Source organism: Falco punctatus (assembly GCF_963210335.1).
Source record: "Falco punctatus genome assembly, chromosome: 11".
NCBI classification, from domain to species: Eukaryota; Metazoa; Chordata; class Aves; order Falconiformes; family Falconidae; genus Falco; species Falco punctatus.
Window position 1 is genome coordinate 12,350,900 of NC_137591.1, and position 21,811 is coordinate 12,372,710.

Consider the following 21,811-nt stretch of genomic DNA (forward strand, 5'->3'; position numbering starts at 1 on the left):
CAGCAGCTGGGCTAGGTGGTGGTTGCTCTCACCGCACACCTCATGGAAGTGCAGCATGGCTGCACTTCTGTCTCCAAAAGAGCACAAATGTGCCAGGTCCAGACACGGAGAAGGACCCTAAGCCAGAGAGAAACTCGGCACTTCCCAAAGAAACAACAAATAGCCTTGGAAGAGTCTCTCAGGGTCACCTAATGCCCCATCCCCTGGCAGGATCACCTCTACCTGCCCTCCAAGAGCAACAGGTTTCTTAAGTCCTTCCAAGCCCTTCAAACGACAGCAGCTCCCCGGGTGACTCCCCCATGCTCTTAGAGAGATCTTCTACTGCCTGACCTGGATCCTTTTCCGTGATTTCTTTTAACTGTTTGTCCCACTCAAGAACAGAAAAGGGCTTTTTATCTACGACCAGGACATTACCTTCTACACACTCCAAGACCCATGCAGCTCCTCAGGCTCCCATCAGCCTTTCCTCCTCACCATGTGTACAAGGTGGTCATCTTCCCAGATGCTTTTTTTCTCTGTGCTCTCCAGTTTGTATCTACAGAAATGTGCCCAAACTGGGCACAGTTGTTTAGCAGAGGTCCCACCACTGAGTGGCTGGGGAGGACACCTCCATGAACCTCACGCACAGAACCCATCTACTATCCTCCCATCACGTTTGAAACCCTTGTTAAAAGGTCACAGCTTCCAAAACCAGTGCTGGCAAAAGCTGTGAATGCTTTCTGATAATCTCAATTATGTTAAATCTTTCAAGATGAAAAGTAAGGAAGAAAATGCTGCAATATGGCTTGTTAGATGTGACGGGTCTCAGTGGGATCTGGGCATCAAGGTGAGACCCATGAGGAGCAGACCCTGCCCGGGGGGTGCGGTACAGTCCCGTCGCCTGCTCCATCCCACAAGACCCATGTGTGGGCTGAGCAGCTGTCCGAGGGGGCTGGCAGCTTAGCGCCTGCACGTGTCAGACACCCCTCCCGGGCTGCCGGCAAGGGCAGGATGGTCACAGTTCTGGCAGCTGCCTGGATGGGTGTTCCTGCACAGCCACCGGGCCAGCATGTTAGAGGTCTCGCCATTACAGAAACGAAGCAGAAAGTGACTCTGCCAGGCCCCTCCTTGCCATTGAGGAGGGGTACCCTGTGGCTACGTGCCAGGGGACACGTCTCCAACAGAGGCGCTGAGTGCATCAAGAACATCAGGGCATCTCCCTCATGGGCCACAGCGGGCTGAGGAGCACTCTGGGCTCCTGCTGCTGGTATACACACACAGCTCTGGCCCTGTCTGTCCACCACCAGCGGTGACACGAGTGCCAGCCCCACAAGCCAGTCCGTGGCCCTTACCACGTCGACGCAAATTTTCCCCACACATCACTGAGCCGGCAGCATGGGAGTGCTCCCGGGCTGCAGGCGCAGGAGTTGCCACCAGCCTGAGAGGCTGCCGGGGCAGGAGGCAGCGTGGCACCCTGGCAGGTCCGGACACCATCACAAGCACATTGCTCAGAGCCGAACCCTGGCAGCTGCCTGCTACCAGGGCAGGGGCTTGCTCCCACCGGCCCTGGGGCAAGGCAGCCAGCTCAGCCTGTCCTTGCTCTGGAGAACCCATCGCAGGGCAGGTAAATGGGTGGGAAAACATCCACTTAACGCTCTAATTTGTCTGTCACCCAAGGGTGACTGCAGCAGCAGCCCCGAGCACCCCGCACCAGCTTCAGCAAGGCGAGGGGGTGGCGGCTGGAGGCTGCCCTGCAGAGGAGGGCACTGCCCTGGGGATGGTGCAAACCCAGAACTAAAGGAGAATGTTTTGTTTTCAACTTCCACGGAAACAGATGGAGAAACTCGATATTCAACTAAAAGGAAAAAAAACGTTGTCAACAGAAAGCTAAAAATAGGTTTAAATTGAATTAAAAAGAGAAAGAGAGAGAACAGAAAGTGAATGAATAAGAAACTAAAACACACCTGTGCCAGGAGTTGCATAAATGAATCAACAATATCAGGATGATCCCTGGGCCCTAAAATATAATAAAGATGTAACTTAAGAGAAAAATCATACAAACAGCAACTCAACATCATATAGTTATGTGATACAGAAAGAATTTACAAGTGAAAACAGGAGTGTAAGGGAGGAGGGGTGTGTGGGGGAGGGGATGGGCAACATGAGCAGCTTGAAGCAAGTTAAAGAAACAAAACATACAAAAAATCATGAAACTTGGAGAACCCAAGAACAGAAAGAAACTGCAAAGGAAAGGGTCTGAAGCCCCAGGGTCTCCACCTAGCACCTGGGTGCTGCAGAGCCAAGGAGGAGATCTTCATGTCCTTGGGGAGGAAAAGGAGGAGGAGCAGGGGCTATCTGGGCACCATCTCCACAAGGAGAATTAGAGCTTTTGCACTGTGGGGACTGAGCGGGTGTCTTCAGAGCACCATTTGGTCCTGGAAGATAACTGCAAGTGAACGACAACACCTCAGCAAACGCTTGACAGGCCCAGCCGGGCTAAGGCGTGCACATGCTTGTCACCAGCACCAGCTGCTCAGGAGCCCCTGGCACAGTCACCCTTCCACCCCGTTCCCAGATGCTCTCCGAGACACCGAGTCCAGGACTCCCCTGGAGGTCTCTTCCAGCATCCTCCTGGGAGAGAGCAGCTCAGTGCCCACAGATCTCCATGCCAGCACCACTCACCCTACCTTGGCATCTGACTGTGCACAGACACGTCTTGGTCCCTGTGGGGTCAGGCGTCCCCCCTTCTCCTGCTGCCCGTGGGCTCCGCAGAAGGGGTTTGCCCTGCTCAGGGCTGGCTGCCCACCAAAGGGGACCCACAGGGCAGGTGGGAGCACACAGTCCTGGGCACACAGCGAGCCGGACAGCCGCTTGCCTGAGCAAAGCTCGCGTCCAAGCGTTGGCACAGCTCGGGCTTCATCCCCTCCCCTTTCCTCCTGCAGACATGCCTGCTGCTGCCTGGAGGCATCGCCGCCTCCCCGGGCACCCAGCCAAAAGGGTTTCAGCGTAGACGCATCCACACGCCGCTGGCAGAAGCTGGGACCCGATCTCCAGGTAAGCCTGGCTTGCTTGCCACTGACCCCGGTGACACCTCAGCACAGCAGGATTTACTCGGACCGTGGTGTGATGGTGAAGCAGGGGTCCTCACACCTCCCCCACCACTCTAGAGAGCTCTGAGCCTTGTACTGGGGGACAGCATCACCTTACCCGGCACCTGCCTGTGAGCAAAAGACAAGACCCTTGGGGACCGCACACAGAGGTGCTGAAGGACCAGAGCCAGCAGCTCCAACATACATCTGTCCCTGTCACGGGGCAAGTCACCAAGAGGCTGAGGGGAGCCATGGTGTGGAAGGGCCTGTCCTAACCCCACTCACTTTTTGTACGGTGGGCAGTGAACCAAAGAGGGGCCCCTGCCCTGCAGGAGGATGCCAGCATCCCCAGCATCACAGCAGTGACTGAAAAGGTAATTTCCCAGATGTTCACACACACATCCTCCTGCTCGTGCGAGGGCTCGATTCCTGGCCACTACAAGCAGCTCTGGGCCCCGGAAAAGCCCCCAGATCTCCCGGGGAGCACAGCCTCCCTGCCCAAGCAGGACTGGAGCTCTGGCTTGACCCTTGCAGCACACGACGCCCAGCCCTGCTGCAGAAGCGGGGCTGTCACGGCAGCACAGAGTCTTGCCCAGGGGTTTGCTGCTTCTGCTGCCCTGCGGGGAAGGTACCCACCTTCCAGGGGTTGGGATGAATCCAAGAAACAGAGATGGCCCCATTAGCTTAGCTAGGAGTGAAAACAGCCATTCCTGGTAAGACGCCTCCAGACTCCATGCATGCAACAGCCTGACAACAGCCCCAGCACGAAGAAGGGTTAATCCCACGTACCTTGCTGGAAGAGGGTCAGCGTGACTGAGGTAACAAGCAAGAAGAGGGCCTTGATGGGAGGGAAGTGGGTAGGCTCATGGGCAAAGATGTGAACGAGCTGCAAGAGAGAGAGAAAGACTGAAGCTGCTGCTGGTCCTGCGTGTCCCCCGCCTTCCCGGGGAGCGGCAGCCCCAGCCCCGAGCGTGGCTCCATACCTGCCGGGTGAGGTCGATGGCAGAGGCCTGGGGGATGGTGCTGTACATCTGTCCCAGCATCTCACACAGCTGAGGCACCATGGGGGCAAAATCATCCAGGAGGGTCTTCACGGACTTCTCAAAGATGGCACAGACAGACTGTGGAAGAAGAGGGACTGCATGAGCAACAGGCACCAGGAGATTTCTCCTGGGGCACAGGGCTTGATGGACAGGTCCCGGGGGAGGGAAGACCTGGCAATGGAGATGGGGACCAGCTAGACAGAGGGCTCAGACCTGCTCCTGTACTGGTGCCCTGCAGCACACAATACTCCCAGAGACCAGGAAACACCCTTCCTACTGCAGCAGGAAGCCTCCCCAAGGGCCAGGAGGAAGGGGCTGGTGAGATGCTGCACATGGGCGTTACTGGACTAAGTGAACTGGAGGAACACCAGATGACACAGGTCCAAGTCAGAGCAGAGCTATCCTCTCAGGGAACACAGCTTTGGTAGACCCCCATCTCCCATCTCCCTGCTCATGGTAGGGCCTCTGTAACCAGAGAGAAGCAGAGCTGACAGGGGCACGAGACAGACAAGAATGGCTGGACGATGCTGGTGACAGCAAGCAAGACTGGTCCAGACAACCAGCAAGACATCCCTCTTACAGAGCATCAACCCGAGTCTGTCCTTTGCTGTGCCCAGTTCAGGTCAGCAAGGACAGGCAGAGCTGCCGGCTGCGTACAGGAGGAGCCTGGTTACCTCCACCACCTGGGCATCATTCAGCCACTTGCTGAGAACCTTCTGTATGAGCTGGAAGACTTGCTGCAGAACCACCACCACCTGTAAGGAACGAGAGGTCTGAAAAGAATTGGCCCCCATGACACCGGGGAGGGGAGATTCAAGACTAAGCATGGCCTGGACTCAAACCTTCAGGCACCACTGCCCCCTCCCCTCCCCAAAGCTGGGCAGCTTTATTCCCTGCTGAAGCAGCCTGGCACACAGCTCACAGCTGGCAGCTAGCACCCGGGCTGTCCTCCAGAGCAGCACCCAGCCAAAAGGGATCCTGCAGGTCACCTCTGCCCACCTCAAGAGTAGTGGGATGAGCTGAAGGAGTTGTTTCAGCTGGAATGCACCAGCACTACCCTCTTCACCGTACATGCTGCATTCCCCATTAACCCCCCTCTCCTGGCACCAGCAGTGAAAGGCTTTGGCCAGGCTGCAGCAAAGAGCATCAAACTACTGCTCTACTCACTGGGTTGGGACCTTGCTGCACTGGCAGTTTCTTGACCTCGGTGCTTTCATGGTCATCATCGTGGTGGCTGATGTCTAGGGTGGTGAAGAGGTTGGAGAGCAGGCCCAGGATGTGGATGATGGCCAGCTTGTTAGAGGGATTGGGCTGCCAGGGAAAATAAAGCCAAAGCATGACATAGACTGTGCTGCTCAATCACTGTCATGCCTTTGGGATCCTGAGGAACCAGAATTGCCCAGGCAAAGTGCCAGAGAGGGGTTCCCCACACTGTGCTCTCTCTCGAGCCAGCATTCAAGAGTGCTGCTTCAACATGGCAGACCCAGGGCTACAGCCAGCGGGAGAAGCTGATTCTGGGTGGAGGTAGCACGAGGTACTCACCGTCTCGTCAGCCAGCTTTTCCAGCTGCTGGATGTAGGGGGTGATCAGGGAGTGCAGGTTCTTCAGGATCTCCTCCACTTGCAGCGCAGAGAGCAGGAAACCAAGAGCCTGCATCAGCCACATGCACTGGCTTGTCTGGGACAAAGAGGAGACACCACGGGGCAGGTCACTGCCCAGCCTGCAGCCCTACCACAGACATGCTAAGATAGCTGCCAGGGACCCAGTCAGCAAAGCCAGGACCCCAGTGCGCTGCAGCTCCCGAGCTGCTCTATCTGGGTCACTCTAGGTGCATCTCACCTCCCCACCAGCATGGCAGAACCCAGGGACTGCACTCTGCCACCAGCACACCTGGCCTCTTCCCAGCAACCCTCCAAGGAAAGACCAGTGTGCCCAAAGATCTCCACACTGGCACCACTCACCCTACCCCAGCACACCCTCCTTTGCACAGCCTGTCTCAGCCCCTGTGGGGTCAAGCGTCCCACCTGTCCTGGTCGCAGGGTTCTGTCCCCACACTTATCTCCCTTTCTTTTCTCTTGAGGACATGCCTGCCATCTCAGCATCCTGGGCTTGGAGGGACTGGCAATTGCTAGAGTTAAGCCCCCCCTGGGGGCTTCACTCTCTATGGGTACACACGCCACTGTGCAACTCCAGCCTATGTGTGGGGGGAGCACGGCGAGAGGCAGCCAGCAGGTACTCCTGGCCCCACACATGATGGCTGCAGTGCCGAGCTCTCCTCCAGGGACAGCCCAGCTCGTGATGGCACCCTTCGTGTCTTCAGCTAGGTGCAACTAAGGGGTACAGGGGGGCAAGCAGAACCAGCCAGAGGTGTGAGCCAGCCCCTCTTACCTTGTGAATCTGCTTCATCAACACCTCCTGCCAAAGGGAAGGAGAGAGAGGAAGAGGAATGTGAGTGCTGCAGAAAGCCCCTTCCCTTCCTGGAGGCAGGACTGACGCAGGACATCAAGACAACCAACACCAGTTTGGGCACAGACAAAGAGCATGCACTCCCCCAAATCCACCACAGGCAGGGAGCAAAATCTTTGTCCCCTGGTAAGCTCTTCCCCACGCCAGCCCACCCAGCCACCCAGCGAGGGGAGCCCCTGGCTTGGACGGGCTCTGCAGCACGATGGCTTGAGGAGCCAACCTCAGCCAGGGCTTCCTTACTCCAGTGACAGTGTCCTCCAGGCTCAAAGCAGAGACTCGTGCCCCTCTCTGCTCCCATGCACACCCTGGCAGCAGGCCTAAGCTCAGCCCTCCACCTACTGCCTCGGGACTCTGAGCCCCACCTGCCCCAAATCTTGAGAGCCAAGAAAGACCACAGGACAAGCTGCCCTGGCACTGCCTGGACCAGCTCAGTCCCCAGAGAGGCCTGAACACCAGGATGCTGCCCAAGATGCTCAGCAGCAGCACCAGCTGCCCAGCAGGTGCAGAGCTGGCAGAATGCTGCTCCCAATAAGGCAAACAAAACACCAGGGAGAGAACAGATGCCCATGTGCAACCCCAGCAGACATCCTGGCAGTCATGTCGGCCACTGCTTGCCATTTCTCCACTCACAGTAGGACACAGGGCCTGCCACCTGGGTCTACTGGCCTAGGAACAGGACAGACAAGTCCCCCACACCAAGCAAGATGCCCTGAGCTGCCGCTTTGCATCCCCCTGCCCTGCCCCTTGCAGAAGAAAGGGTGTGCACAGAGCACACCCCAGGTCACCACCACATGTCCGTCTGCATCCAGCTCCTACCTGTGACACGGCGACAATGTTGGCAGCATAGGGTGGCAGGTCATACTTGCACTCCCGGCAGATCTTCTTCAAGGTGGAGACGCTGGAGATGGAGAGCTCAGGGTTGCCCAAGGCTTGGAGCACCAGCGGCAACACGTTGTTAATCATGACGGGGTGATCAGCCAGCCACTCCGACAGGGCCCCTGCACACACAGACGGGGTCAGACCGCAGGACTGCACTGCGGGCTTTTGCTCCCTGCGTCCTGGGACGCTCAGCTTTGCTTTTCGCTGCTGTTATTGCTGGGCAGGAGCAGCCTCAGAGGGGCTTCCCCTCCCCAGCCCAGCCTGCACACAAGCAAAGGCCTCACCGATAGTGAACATGACGGTGTCAGCAAGCTGCACGTTGCTGATGCTGATCCGGGGAATGAGGCCGATCAGCCCCGGCACCACATCAGAGTAGTTCACGTCGATGGTCTCGGCAATGGACTGGAAGCCATACAGCAAGGCCTCCGTGTGCTGCCAGGGCAGGAGAGGCACTGTCAGAGCCAGGCACTGACCCCTGATGCCCACCCCAGCCCCAGATCCAGGCACTAGCTCAGAGCCCCCCACAGCGGCCAAGGAGGCTGGGTCCCTAGGCAGCGCTAAGGACAGGGAGGCAGAAGACCTGTTCCTCTTCCCAGCACACCCCACAGAGCCTGCAGGTGTGCTGGCAAGGTGGGCATGCTCCTTGCCTCTGTCACAACCCTTTGCTCTCAATGCCCCATGGTGACAATAGGTCCCCAACGAGCTGGTAGCCATCAGCCTGGCACCCAGGTCCCCACGCTCACCTGCCATGTGGATGGCTGCTCTGTGTTGGTCAGGAGACGTCCCAGTTTGTCATAGAGGCTGCTCAGGAGCTCAGCACCCAGCATCTCGTACACGTACATCAGTGTGTCAGAGATGTCCACCCTGCAGAGAACATGGGGGAGGTGTCTCCAACTGCATCTCCAAATGCAGAGGTCTCCCCATCCCCTGCAGAGTGCTGCACACATGGACACGTTACTTGCTCTCCCAGGCAGGGTGCAGGCACCGCCTGCACAGGCACACTGCCCCAGCCCAACACGGAGCACTCCCAGGTCTTCCTAGGCAGGGCAGCTGGCGCTGTGCCAAACAAAACACCAGCTCGTTTTCATACCACCACCACAGCCAAAACAGCTCTTGGTGGAAGGAATCTCCCGTGTCCCTCCGTGGGTCTCCCCACAGCGCTCAGTCTGCAGGGTGGCAGGACAGTGCCTGCATCCTTGCCTGACAAGCAAACCCAAACCTCCCAGCTGTACCTGTATATCCGAAACTGCTCCTTCTCGTCTGAAGACCAGAAGCCATACTCCTCATCAGAGGGGAACTGGGCTTTGTGCAGCAGCACGTCCACCAGCTGGAAGTAGACAGGCCTGTAGACCTGCTGGTACACCGCCTGCTTGTCTGGCTCAAAGGAGAGGATGTCGTCCTGATGGCAGGAGGAGAAATACATCAGGTGTTGCGGGGGAAAGAAAACAGAGCTGGCATGCCTGCTGCACAGAGGACTTGGGGACCTCTCCCAGGGCTGGTGGGATCTTGTCGCACCTCGGAGGTTGTATTTCCAGCTCCCCCACCTGATGCTGAGCCCTTCTGCAGCTTGAGAGGCAAGCTGGCCTGTCTGGAGGCAAGACGCCAGAAGCCCCAGCAGCCAGATGGACCCTTAGGTGTTTGAGGACAGCACAGTTACAGTGGGCTGGCATCACCCTGCCGCATCCTTAGCCTTGGGAGCACAGGAGCACACCTGCATCAGGGGCACACGTGTCTTGGACCCTCTGCAAGGCAGGCTGGGATGGGTGCCTGGGCACAGTGCCCTCCTGCCTGCACCCATATCTCAGACCTATCTGGAGAATCAGCGGGAGGAGGTAGGAGCCTCTGCCCAGCCCCACACAGCAGAGGAGCTGCCAGCACGGTGCCAGCATCGCCCCCCTCCCTGCCTGCACTCAGCCACACCGCATCAGATTGCGGAGGAATGGAGCTGCGGGGATGAAGTGGGGCTAAAAATAGAGCATGATGTGGCAGGGCTGCTCTGCTGGCAAGGGAACACTGGCCCTGGGAGAAGGACCCCACACTGAGCAGCCATTAGCAGCCCCCAGCCCTCTCTTTCCTCCTCTGAGAGACCAGGACCCCCAGCCTGGCAGCAGGGTCCAGCCCGCAGTGAGCCGGCACACGCTCACTTCCCTGCGTGCAGCTGGTGTAGGTGTGCAGCAAGGAGCTAAACAACGAGGTCTGGTGCTGGGGGAAAAAAATAATACAATAATATGAAATTCTAATTAGTTACGTTAACGAGGCCCTTAAAAGCTGGCTCACACTTCCAAGGAAGATCGGGGGTGGAAAAAGCAAGCCACAGGGCCAGCATTTCTGAGGCACATGCCCTGTGGTGGCTGTGAGTGCAGAGCGAGGAGCGGGGACATCAGAAATCCCTGGGGATCAAGCACAGCCAGGCCAAGCCCCAGTCCCTGTGCACTGGTGCCTCCAGGCAGGACCCAGGCAGGCTGCCCAACGATGGCCACTGACCTGCAGTGTGTACCAGAAGGTGAGTGTCAAGGAGCTGGTGGTTTCATTGACGGGGTAGTGCCCAGGGATGCCGGTGCAGAACATGATCATGTTGACCAGGGCCAGGAAGCTCTGCCAGTGCTCCACCTGGTCCAGGAGGGCCCTGGGGAGCAGAGAGCACGGTCAGAGCAGAACCACCACTGTGACACTCATCACTGGGTGCAGGACAGGCCCTGGACAAAGCAGCACGTGGGGAACAGCTGACTGCTCCAAGTTCACTCAGCACTCACCGGGAATGGTTCTCCCCCAAGGCCACAGCGATGCGGCAGATCCCGTGCGACGTCTCCATGTCCCCACTCTGGACCGCCTGGCGCAGCTGCTCTTGGAGCCCCAGCACAGGGGGGATGAGCTTCAGCAGGGTGTTCACGTACCTGCAAGCACAGCCTAAATCAGTGCCGGGCAGCGCCTCACTGGCACCGGCTGCCATGGCACCCATCCCTCCTGACGCTCTGCCAGGGCTCCTGCCCAGCTTTCCCTACTGGAAGGCTGCTTTGTGCAATAGGATGCATCCATGAGCCTTTACCGCTTACAGGGACTCTCCTCCCAGCCTGTGGCATCGGGATGAAGGCTGAAGCCCTGAGCACTCCCGCAGCGCAGTCTCTGCAAGCAAAGAGAAGGGCTGAGCCAGCGGCCATCAGCTCTGTGCAAAGCCCCCACGGCAGCACGGTGCGGGCATCTGCCTCTGCCCACCCCAAGCTGCTGGCAGGGCTACCAGCACCCTCCAGCCAGTACTGACTCGTCACTGCTATAACCAGCTCCAAGCGGGCTGTGCCTGTGCATGGCAGCGTTGATGGGGATGGAAACGGCAGAAGGATGATGAGGGCAGACCTGCAGGCTCTTTTCACTACGCTTGCAGCCTGCGCTTCTTGGTGCTGCATGGAGGCAGCCAGAGCTACCGGTGGGAAGCCACATGCCTCTCCAGTACGGGCACATCCAGATTGTGCTCTCTGCCTGGGATGAAGTGGGCAGCCACCCTTGGGGACTCCTGCCCAGGGAGGATGCTGGCCCCCTGGCACAGCGCCATGGCCCCCCACCCTCCTGGGCTGCCGCAGCCAAGCGCAGCACAGCTCTCCCACATCACATCATGCACATCAGCCTCCCCTCCGCACTGCCTGTAAGTGATGGTAACCAAGGCAACGAGAAGGAGGCAGCCAAGGTGAAATGCAGCCCAGGGCCCCCGGAGAGAGGCCGTGCTGGAGGCTGATGAGCAGCCTGCCGCTTCCCTGCCCGACCAGGCGTGTTATCTGGAGCTGCAGCTATTCCGTGTGCTCCCCGCCGGCCCCACCGCATGCAGGTGCAGGGGCCAAGGACGCTCGGAGCAGAAGGCACACGTGATGCCAGCTCTCCTGTGCCCACCACGGCGAAGAGATGTAAGTGCTGACACCAGGACAGCCGCATGTCCACCCCAGAGTGGCAAAGCTGCCCTGTGCACCAGCAGCATTTTCTATGGCTGATTTAGGCGAGAATAAAGCCATCAGTGCCAAGAGTGCAGGGAGAGTCGCAGTGGCAGCTTCTAGGTCTGGGCCACAGGAGGAGACAGAAGGAACAGGGTGTCTCTGTCCCAGCGGCCACTCAGCATCCCCTCTGTGTGCTGTCAGGGGTCACCCCCACACACCCCTCTCCCCCAGAAGAAATCACACAGCAAAGGGGACGGGCGTTTTTGTGTAAAGCATTTTCAAGCCTCTCATGTCCCATGAGTGATGCATGTGGCAATGTGGGAGCGATGTGATGATGGAGAATTTGGAAATTCACCAGCCTGTCTTCCCAGGAACTGATGCTGCAGTCAGAGTTGGCCCAAGGGAGCCAGGGCAGTGCCCAGACAAAAAGGCACAGGGGACCTTCCACTGCTTCAGTGTAGGGCAAAGCCATCCTTCCCCTGCAGCACTGGGGTCACATTACCCTAGAGATGTTTTCATGACTTCAGGAGTTTATTACAAGGATCTGGCTTCTGCTGGTTACCTTGAAATACTCACAGTGTAGATGTCTGGACCTGAACTGATCCTCTGGACTCCCTGCACAGCTAACAGAGAATCACCTGGACTTGCTTCCGTGCTGCAACTCATCTCATGTTGTGGTTACCCCCAGCCTTTTCTAGAAGTCCTCACTTCACATCTCCTGAGCACCACCTTGCTCTGCTCACTGCCTATGCAGATTTAAGGGCCGCTCAGATGCAAGAGTCCCCAGTGAGGAGGAAATTCTTGCTCAGAGCTGTTTTAACCAGTCACCCAAAGAGCCGTGGCTGAGCCAGCTAGAGCTGAATGGCTCTCCTCCACATCCCGGAGCACAGAGACCCAGGCCACCCCACCTGCTCAGTGCTGCTTCCCAGCCCCGAGCAACCAGCTGGCACCACAGCCCTGGCTGGCGCAGAGCTTGCCCCAGGAGGCTGGTGCTGTCTCTGCCAGCCACCACTTCCCAGCCCCAGTGCCCCAGCATCAGGCAGGAGAGGACAAGACCATCCTGGCCCAGGCAAGCCTCAGGCCGCCCAGCTGAGCAGCCTGTCTCCAGCAACTGGGAATGCCTGTGGAGGACTGTATGAGCAGCCATAGGACAATGCTTCCCCATGTATTTCCCTCCAGTGATTTGTCTTAGCCTTTCCGAGCAAGATTTGCTATCCTGGTATTTACCAACTGAGCAAATTTTGCTTCCATGAGTTTGTCTGGTCCCTTCTCAAAGCCTAGTAAACTGCAGCATCTACAGCTCTCTCGGTGAGACCAGCACCTCCTCCCGCTCTTCTCACAAACCTCCCCAAGCCACACCACGGTATGGGGGACAGCCTGCAGAAGGGAGATATGGGACAATCTCATCCTTCCTGATCCAAATTCTGAGCTACATCCTGATGAGAAAACCTCAACACTATTAAAAACCTGTTTCTAATGAAGCTCTTGGAAAACTTCCAGTGAAATTCCTCTTCAGGGATTCAGCACCAGGTGCCAAGACCAGGAAGGGCTGGGCTGGACACTAAGCAATCCCACCCAGACACCTGCAATCCTGCCAGCTCCACCACTACAGCAACTCCCTGCTGCTTTCAGAAACACGGCTCAGTGTCTGATGCCCACGCTCTGTAACTCCCACCACGGGCACAGACCACATGCAGGTCCCTCTGTCCACTCTGACAATACCCACTTGGGTGCAGAAACATAGCCATATGCCAGCTCTCCCCCTGCAGCTCGTGCCACTGAGCTTTCTGACCCACTTAGCTGGGGGGATAATCCTCAAACGAGACAGAAAATCCAGCCCAAACCTCCTCTGCAAACAAGATGCACCAATATCTCTGTTCCTGCCCTTCTGCGATTCAGGAGCTTCCCACCACCCGAGAGCGGAGCTGTGCTCACAGGTGCTCCAATTGCCAGCTCCTGGCCAAGTCTCCAAGTTTTTTTTTCTCAGGAATGCCATATCCTAACAGAGGAGCGACATCCAGACTCCCTCAATGCCTGGGATGCCTCCTTCTCTGGGTGCAAAGGGCTCCCACCCACCTGACAAGTAAGGAGATCAAACACTTTGCATCTATAAATCTGCTGCATCATCTCTAGTAACACCTCAGAGGCAGGGAAGCCACCCGCTGCTGTTCGCAGGCAGGGACATGGAAGCTGCCAGCACAAGCGACTTACCCAAGAGCGAGGCAGCACCATGACCAGGTGATCCTTGCCCATGAGGTCCCACTTGCCCTTCTCCACCTGGACACTGGTGGCAACAAGCTACTCAGGGCATGAGGAGCTGCAGTGTGAGGGATGCCTTGCAAGGTGGTGTCCCCCTGAGAAGATGTCCCACAGGCTACCTACCTAACCCTCAGCAGCAGAAGCCAAGTCCATGAGCCACTGAGCCTTCTGCTGATGGCAGAAGCACACCTGCACGATTGCCTCCACAGCAATGTCAATGAAGCCAGCTGGGAGGGAGCAAGGCAGAAAGACATGTGGTCCATAACACTCAGGGGAACCCATGGGAAAGCAGGGAGCCCCAAGACCAACCCTCTCACAGAGCAATGCCCTACAGAACTCTGGAGAGGACCATGTCAGCAGCCCAGCACCAAGGATGCTCTGAGCCTCCAGACACGGGCAGTGGGGAGCCATGCCCCTGCAGAAACAAAGGTGAGAGACCGTGGAGGAAGAGAGCAGCTGAAAAGAAGCAGGGATCTCCGACTGCCTTGGTAAGAGACAGAAAGGTCAGGAGACTCCCTGGGGGCTTGGGGAAGAGCTGGATCTGCTGCGGCTGAGCAACGAAGCCAGAGGGGCGGGACAGCTGGCACCAGGGGAAGTGGGAGGAGGGATGTGGGGTGGAGGACATGGAACAAAAGGGAAGAGAGAGCCCACCGGGGCTGGGAAGAGGTGGCTCTGTGAGCTACCCCACTCCTGAAGCCATCCCATATCTCAGCACCAAGCACAGTCCTGCTCCTCTCTGGAGCAGCTGTCACCACACGCCGCCTGGCAGGGCATCTCTGTGACAATGCCACCGTTGTCCCCACACCCCGGCAGTGGGGGCTGCACCAGGCTCACACACTGGGCAGCCTTTCAGGCTGGCTGCCTGCCCCATCCTGGCCACGGCCCACACACCTGTGGACAGGAGGGTGTTCTGCCGTGGCCAGTGATGTCTCCAGGGAGAAGGATGGAGAGCAAGTGCCGGTGATGCTGTAAGGGAGCAGCCAGCTTAGCAGGATTAAACGGGACCAGAAACTGCACTGCAGGGTCAGCATGGGAGCAGAGAGGAAACTCTGTTGCCAGCCACACTTCTCACCAAAATTCACTTTGAAAGCTCAACCGAAAGCACAGGCTTTTAACGCAACTGAAGAACAGTGCTGCAGGGACAGGTTCCTGCACGTGGGTAGAGAATCACAGCCAAGGGACTTCTGAGACTCAAGGGAAATGGAAAGGAGGAAGACAAGAGAGTCCAACATTTCAGACCTGCAAGTCACCTTCTCTCACCTTCTCATTTTCTGCGCCAATCCTGCCACAAGGGTTTGGGCTGTCCCACAGCCTTTGCCGGGTACAAGGAAAAGCTGCCTGTGGTCATCTTCTGAATGCTAGCAAATGAGGCAACCCCTCCCCACGCCCAGCGATGCATCAAAATCCTGATGGGTCCCTTTGTGCACCAGCACTTAAGAGTCTCCAGATGAAACCGCCCCTGACAGGGAAGAAGACAGCCCCAGGCTGGCCTCGAGCTGGGGGCTGCACTGGCTGCCCTGACCTGAAGCCAAGGGGAGGGCTAGGGCCAGGGCTCACAACCGCAGCAGCATCTGCACCGCTGCAGAGAGCTGGAGCCTGTGCAATGCGCAGCAATGCACAAGGATGCACAGCAGCAGCAGCTCAGCCCAGCCTTCAAGGAAATCCTCCTCTTCAGGGGAAGGTTGCTAAGCAGCCAGGAGGGGATGTGGCCACAGGAACCGTAGGAGATGTACTTTTCCTTCTGTGGGCACTGGTCCCAAGAGCTGACAGCAGCTCAGACATCGTGGCCAAGCAGACGAGCTCAGAGCCCCACAGCGTGGCCCTGGCAGAACCTGCCCCAGCCCCGGGCTCAGCTGCTCCAGAGGCAGCCGCAGCCACAAACAAAAGGAGGAGTCCTCGGCTGGCCCGAGCTGTTGGAGCCAGGAGGAGGGAGAAAACCAACAGGTCTGGTTTTATAATCTCTGCATCAAACCAGCTCCTTGGCTGGACCAGCAGCACGAGGCAGAGGAAAGTCTCTGAACAACCCTGGTAGGAGCTGGGCAACCGCTCCCTGGTCGGGTGCTGCAGGATCTGACATGCGGAGCCAGAAGGGAGCATCCTCATCTGCTTAAGAGGAAAAGGGTGGAGATGGGCTGCAGCTGCCCAAGACTACATGATCCTCCCAAATCAACCATGGTGCAAAGCCTTCCAGGACCAACCACGTTAAACCAGTAGCCTCTGGCTGCTTTTAACATCTCCCACTTCCAAACCCTATCATTAGCACCACCAGGGCAGATGGCAGCTAGCAAAAAGCCTGAGGCTTTTCCTCCCCACCCTGTTCCCCCATCGATGCCCAGGAGCACCAACCCACAGCGCATGGGAGAGGCTGCCCTTACCTCTGGGCATCAGGCTGGGAAATGGCATTGACAACAGCCTCCACTGCTGTGTCAAAGAGCTCTGGGTCCTGCAGAGAGGTGAAAGCTGCCTGGATCAGGTTCTCACAGTCCATCAGCGGGATCTCCAGCTGCACCCAGCTGGAAAAGCACTTCAATACCTTCTGCTTGATGAAACCCGGGGAGTCCTGCTGCTGCAGCAGCTGCTCCAGCAAAGGGAAGACGGAGCCACACTCCTGTGCCAGGACGCTGCGTACCTGGCCCTTGCGGTACTGCGGCAGGCGGCTGGTCTGAAACTCCTCGGGCAGCACCGTCAGCAGCTCCAGCAGTGCCAGGCACCGTGCTCGCCCATCCACATTGGAGTCCTCCGCCTGGAACATGCGTACCATGTCTGCCACAGCACAGGGCCAAGCCTCTGGCATCATGCTGAGCGCCAGGGAGGCCAGCGCCACACACAGCCGGGTCAGCACGATCTTGGAACCGCTGGCAAAGCGGGTGATGTGCGTGAAGAGTTGTGACTTGAGGCTCTCGTACTGGTCAGCTGGGATGTCGTTCCAGTAACGGGAGATTTTAATGTGGAGAGCACTGGCACCGAAGTACTGGATCTCAGGCACCTTGTCCATGTGGAGAAGCAGCCAGCTGAAGTGCCATGCCTGGGGGGAGACCTGTGCCTGCATCAGCCATTTCTGAGCCAAGTTCTTGTTCTCGATGTTGGGGTCGTAATACAGCTGGTGGAGAGCCTGGAAGAGAGAGGGAAGCATCCTAGATCAGCCGAGGAGCACCACTGTGGCCAGTCCCGCCATGAGAAGGCTCACTGGGATGGAGCCCAGCACCCAGCTGCTGCCCTGCAAAGCCAGCTCCCCTCTCCATGTCAGCCTGTGTTAGCTGGCATCTTTGGACTCTCGGCAAAGTGAGAACAACCTGGCAGCAGGCAAGGACCCGCAAAGTGTTCTTCCCCTCCTCCTCTCATGCTGCACTCTGGAAATTTCTTTTCCTTAGTCATCTCCCATTTTTACCTTCAATTATGCCGAACCTGCCTGCTTTCCTGATGATGTGCCATCACTGTGGTGGGTGCAGGACCACTCTGCCGCACAAGGGCTGTAAGGGACACAGCATACCGGCACTCCTGCCTTCCACCCACTCTTAGAAAGGCTCTATGGATGCACCAGCTCTCAGAAGCATGTGCGGCCCAAAGCTTGCATCCAGAAGCCTAAGGAACACAAAAGCCACTGCAGATATCTTCATCTGTCAGGTGGTACGGAGCCCTGGCAACCCACAGTCACTGCACTCAGGGATTATCCCTCCATGGAGTCCCTTTGAAGTATTCCCAAACCCGCCCAGATACAGCTGAGCTGGCATCTAACCCTGCCTCCTGCGACAGTCCAGGGCTGCTCACTCCATCTCTCCATATGGAGAAGGGGAACATCACTTACCTGCTCCAACAGCTTTGGGAGATCTAGTTACTGCTTTGCAGAGCTCAGATCCACGTGAACAGCCTCACACAGGCTGCAAGGCTTCAATTATATAGACCTTAAGGCCAACATTAATCAGTTAGTTATTATGAGTGGGTGCAACTGGTAACCAGTGATGCCCTCTACATGGAGAGGGAGAGTGACTACCCCTTGCCTGAGCTCCATCTTTTAGCAGCATGGGTTTCTGCCTGGCACAGCACATTTCGTTTCAAATCGCTGACTGCACATGCCAGGAGCAAGGAAAAGCAATGGCATTTGTCAGGCTATCAGGCACCCGTTGCACCCCAACAGCAAATCAGAGGATGATTCCAGCAGGTGCAGAGGATTTTTTGTCCCCATCCTGGCTCCAGGTCTCAAATATCCTCCCTCCTCCCCCCTAAAAAGCTCTATGAAATTCTTGTGTAGCTCTTGTACCCAGGAGAGGATTTAAACCCTATTTTTAAGCCTCAGAGCTGGCAGCCTGGGGCACAGGAACAAGCTTCCCAAGCAAGTGCTTGTGCCTCCTGCTGCTTCCCAGCACAAGACCAAAGAGCAGTACAAAATGGCAGGAACCTTACAGAGACAGCACTGCCTGGGCCATCATTTGAAACACCTCTGTTCAAGACTTCGTGGCAGGGGAAAATGAGGATAACCTCTTTGTAAGAAAGAAAGAGGTTATGAAGTACGTCGTAGGAGATGGAGCCAGCCAGCACGGGCTGCAGAGGGACAGGCATCTGTCCTACTAAAAGATGTATCCTGACACAGAAAAGGTTAACCCTAGGTAAGCAGGACATGGGGAGAGAGAGAAATCTGTCCCAACAGAGTGGCCAAGGGGAGCCCGTGAGTTATCAGCAGCCAGCTGAAACCTTGTTCTGTTCCCAGTTATGTCGGAATTTTGCCCAAAGCATCGCTCAGCTGCTGGGGCAGAGGTAAGCGCTGTTATCCTCTCCTATCAAAGCAAGAATTTACTTCACTATTGAGCAGTAGCTGCAGATGTGCTAAAAGCTCAACCACTCCTGGGGGTAGGAACCTGGCTCCTACCCCTGCTCTTCTGCTAAGGACAGAGTCATGCTGCAGGAGGGCTTAAGCTGGAGCTCCCAAATATCTCCCCCATTGTTGGCTCAGTCTCTTACTTGCTCTTGTCAGAGCTTGTTGCGTATTTTCTTTCCAAAAGAAATTTCACTTGAGATTCCCAGAGTCAGTGACAGTCCACTCTTTCCCTTCCCCACTTGCTGGGCACTGTCACAAGTTGCAAAGGTGGGCAGTGGTCCCCTCTGCCTGCTCCCTAGCCTGGGACCCCTCCCCACCTCCTCCCAGCCTCTCTGTTTACACCCCCCCACATTCCCTAATTAATTGATTTCTTCTATTTTGAATAGTCTTTCTACTAATACCTAGAAAATTGTGGGAGAAAAAAATCCCTATGCATCATATATTAGGAGGCACAACGTGTACACATGCACCAGGAGCCCTAGCCTCTAACCCAGTACAAATTGGCAAAGCACGGGCCTCACCATGTGTGGAGGATGGACCTGGCCTCCAGCACTGGGTTTCCAACCCACAAGCTCGGCAGCTGCTCACCTCCACTGGTTTCAGGGCTGCCGCTTCGTGGGGAGCTGCACCGGCAGAGCATGGCACTGCGCACGCTCCGGGCACACTGAAGTGAGCCCCCAGAGCGATGTGCACATGGGGCGAGCCTTACACAGCACCGCAGGTGACGGGGAGCATGGCAGCAGACAGGAGGCTGGCGTGCACAGCCTGCCCGCTGGGAAGCAGCTGTGGGCTCGTCCTCCACCTGGCTGGGGCTGCTGGCGCTGTTGGCTAAGGCCTGGTTCTGCCAGTGCCTCCAAGCAAGCAGACCCTGGTGCTTTCATGGGATTGCCCAACTGAAGGGAGAGGAGCGAGCGACCAGGCAGAGCCTAGCACAGGCTGAGGTGCAAGCACCCCCCATGCAGCCCCAGCAGTAGAGATGTCCAGCACTATGATGGCAGCTGCGTCATAACGGCAAGGAGGGAGTGCTATGATAGATGCTCCCCTCGATGGCCACGCTGGGGAGATGTCACTGTCACTGTACTAGAAGAATGGGGAACAACTGCGTTGCAAGACCCCTCCCCAGGCAGGGTCAGCTTTCTAGCCACCACCATCCCAGCACCCCATCTGCACCCCTGAGGCTTCACCCTGCCTGCCATCTCCACTGAGCTCTCTGGAGAGGCATCCATCGCCCAGCAACACCACTCCACAGCCCAGTTCCTCCCACTGGGAGCCTCTGGGGAGGTTTCCAGCAGAAGCCCCCAGGGACACATGCTGGAGCCTCCACTGCTCAGCACCTCGGGGAGACAGGGTGAGTGGCAAGAGGACCAAGTCTAAGTTATTCAGAAGATGGACACAAAGCTGATGCTGAAGATTCATGCTGCAAGCTGTTGGAAATCAGAAGAATATTCTGGAAAAACACGGCTGCTGGCTTTCTCACCTCCCTTCCCCAAGCACCCCGAGCCTCAGAGGGAACCGCTGTGGCAGCTCCTGGCTGGAGCATCGCTGTTCCTGCCTGTGTGCAGGATGCCAGGTACAGAGGCAGGGCAGCACATGCCCTGGGGCTGCTGACAGCGTGCCCCATCTGGTGCTCTATACAACGCGGGAGAGCTTTCCAGAGGACCTCCAAGGACAGGCATCAATACCGGCACCATTCAGCCCACCTCAAAGCAGTAGATGAAACCCGTGGGAGAAGACTAGGCACTCTCCCTCGCCTACCACCCACACTGGCCGAGTACCATCTCCTGCTGAGAGCGTGGGACAGGAGGCTGCAAGGCACCATGCCCTGCAGAAGGGTAGCTGGACACCCAGCATGCTCCTCCCCAGCAAGGAAAGGCACCGTTCTCATCCCAGAGGCAGGCACCGGCACTGGCCACTGTTTGACTTGGACATCACCGCACCCGCCAGCGCTCTCAGGCCCACCAGGAAGCGCTGGAGATGACAAGGGAAATTCATTAGTGCCAGGAGGGAAAAGCAGAAGGCATGAAATCGGGCAATGACATCTAACAGGGAGGCTTTGTGCATTCTGATTCCAACGGGTGACTGACACCAGACCTGCCTCCTCCGCAATTAGACCTGTAACGTGAGAGCTGGTAAACAGCCCGGCTGTCAGCTCTGCCCTTTGGCCAGGGAAGGAGCTTTCTCCAACATCGGCTCTGCTGGGTTGAAAAAAATTCAGGTTTGTTACGATGGCTCTTCCCTGCTCTAAAAAGCTGTGGCCAAAGCCTCAGTTAGGCTGTGGTCACTGCAGCAGCATCAGCCCCTCAAGAGAGCCAGAAGCGAGCTGCTTTGGGGCAGGGCAGATTGCCCAAAAGGCACGGGTCAGAGGTCCCACACTGGTCACTTCAGGAGGTAGAGGGGGACCAGTCTAAGGAGAGTTATTGCCAAAGGCCCTCGATCTTAGGTTGCGCTGCAGTATCACAAGGGAAAAGGAGCTGCTACAAGCCCAGAATCTCCCAGCCCTCACCCCTCGGAGCGTTTGCAGGGAGCCCAGAGCCCAGGCTGACTCCCTGACTGCACCATGTAAACACATTCACAGAGGGTCCCTGGCACAGAGGCGTTGTCTCTGCCGTTCGTGGGATTGACAAGAGGAGCCCCAGATGCGTGGCTCCAGCCCCACAGAGGGGGACTGTGCTGCTTGCCATTTTGGGGGGCTCCACGGGGAGACAGGTCCCCTCCAGGGGCCAGTCTGCTTGAGCAAGCGGAGGGGACAGTAGGTACAGCCCAGAGGTCTGCATCCTGGGAGGGGAAGCAGCAAGCTGCAAAACATTCCTGTTCTGCTGTTTGCCCTGTGCCCACAGCCACAGCACACCAGGGGCAACGGTGGCCACGGCCCCTCAGCAGCCACCAGCCTCCTTCCAGCAGGACCCCCGGGGATGTCTCCCGCTGCAGTCTCTCGCTGCCCTTTCTGGCTGAACGCACTCGCACTGCCAGTGCTCCAGGCCTGCAGCAGCACAGCCATTACCATGGCTCTGCCGAGCGAAGGGAACGTCATCCCTGCCTCCCCCCGCCCCGCAGCAGCCGTCCTCCCCCTGCCATGGTGCGGCAGGCCGAGCAGCCAGCAGCCCAGGGAAGGCGGCAGCCGAAGTGCCGAGGATAGCAAATGGATGCAAAATAAAGCCGTGTGTGTGCTGCCAGGCATGCTGCTCCTGCTCAAGGCACCCACACTCTGCCAGCAGTCCCAAAGAGTGGGGCTTTCCCCCCCCTCCTCTTAATAAGAAGTGCTGCCACTTCGCAGCCCCCCTTTGAGCCCAGCTTGCCCACACTGAGTCCTTGGCTGTCCGGAAGGGGCTACAGCCCAGATGCAGCTCCGCAGCCTCAGCATCT

At 57.5% G+C, this 21,811-nt stretch overlaps 1 protein-coding gene across 3 annotated transcripts in view; it reads right to left on the reverse strand.

Moving 5' to 3' along the window:
- The window catches only part of IPO13 (importin 13), a 32,151-nt gene that overhangs the window by 5,835 nt on the left and 4,505 nt on the right, over positions 1-21,811 (reverse strand). For 2 of the 3 annotated variants that reach the window (XM_080406122.1, XM_080406123.1), the window contains exons 2-15: positions 16,011-16,747; positions 10,210-10,350; positions 9,941-10,082; positions 8,689-8,855; positions 8,200-8,320; positions 7,741-7,888; positions 7,394-7,575; positions 6,500-6,526; positions 5,654-5,788; positions 5,279-5,422; positions 4,786-4,866; positions 4,052-4,189; positions 3,858-3,954; positions 1,944-1,996 (exon numbers count right to left, since the gene is read on the reverse strand). In XM_080406122.1, the coding sequence (XP_080262248.1) occupies positions 1,944-1,996; positions 3,858-3,954; positions 4,052-4,189; positions 4,786-4,866; positions 5,279-5,422; positions 5,654-5,788; positions 6,500-6,526; positions 7,394-7,575; positions 7,741-7,888; positions 8,200-8,320; positions 8,689-8,855; positions 9,941-10,082; positions 10,210-10,350; positions 16,011-16,747 (2,313 nt within the window). The remainder of the gene's footprint in view (positions 1-1,943; positions 1,997-3,857; positions 3,955-4,051; positions 4,190-4,785; positions 4,867-5,278; positions 5,423-5,653; positions 5,789-6,499; positions 6,527-7,393; positions 7,576-7,740; positions 7,889-8,199; positions 8,321-8,688; positions 8,856-9,940; positions 10,083-10,209; positions 10,351-16,010; positions 16,748-21,811) is intronic. The other variant, XR_013931000.1, reaches the window with a different exon arrangement.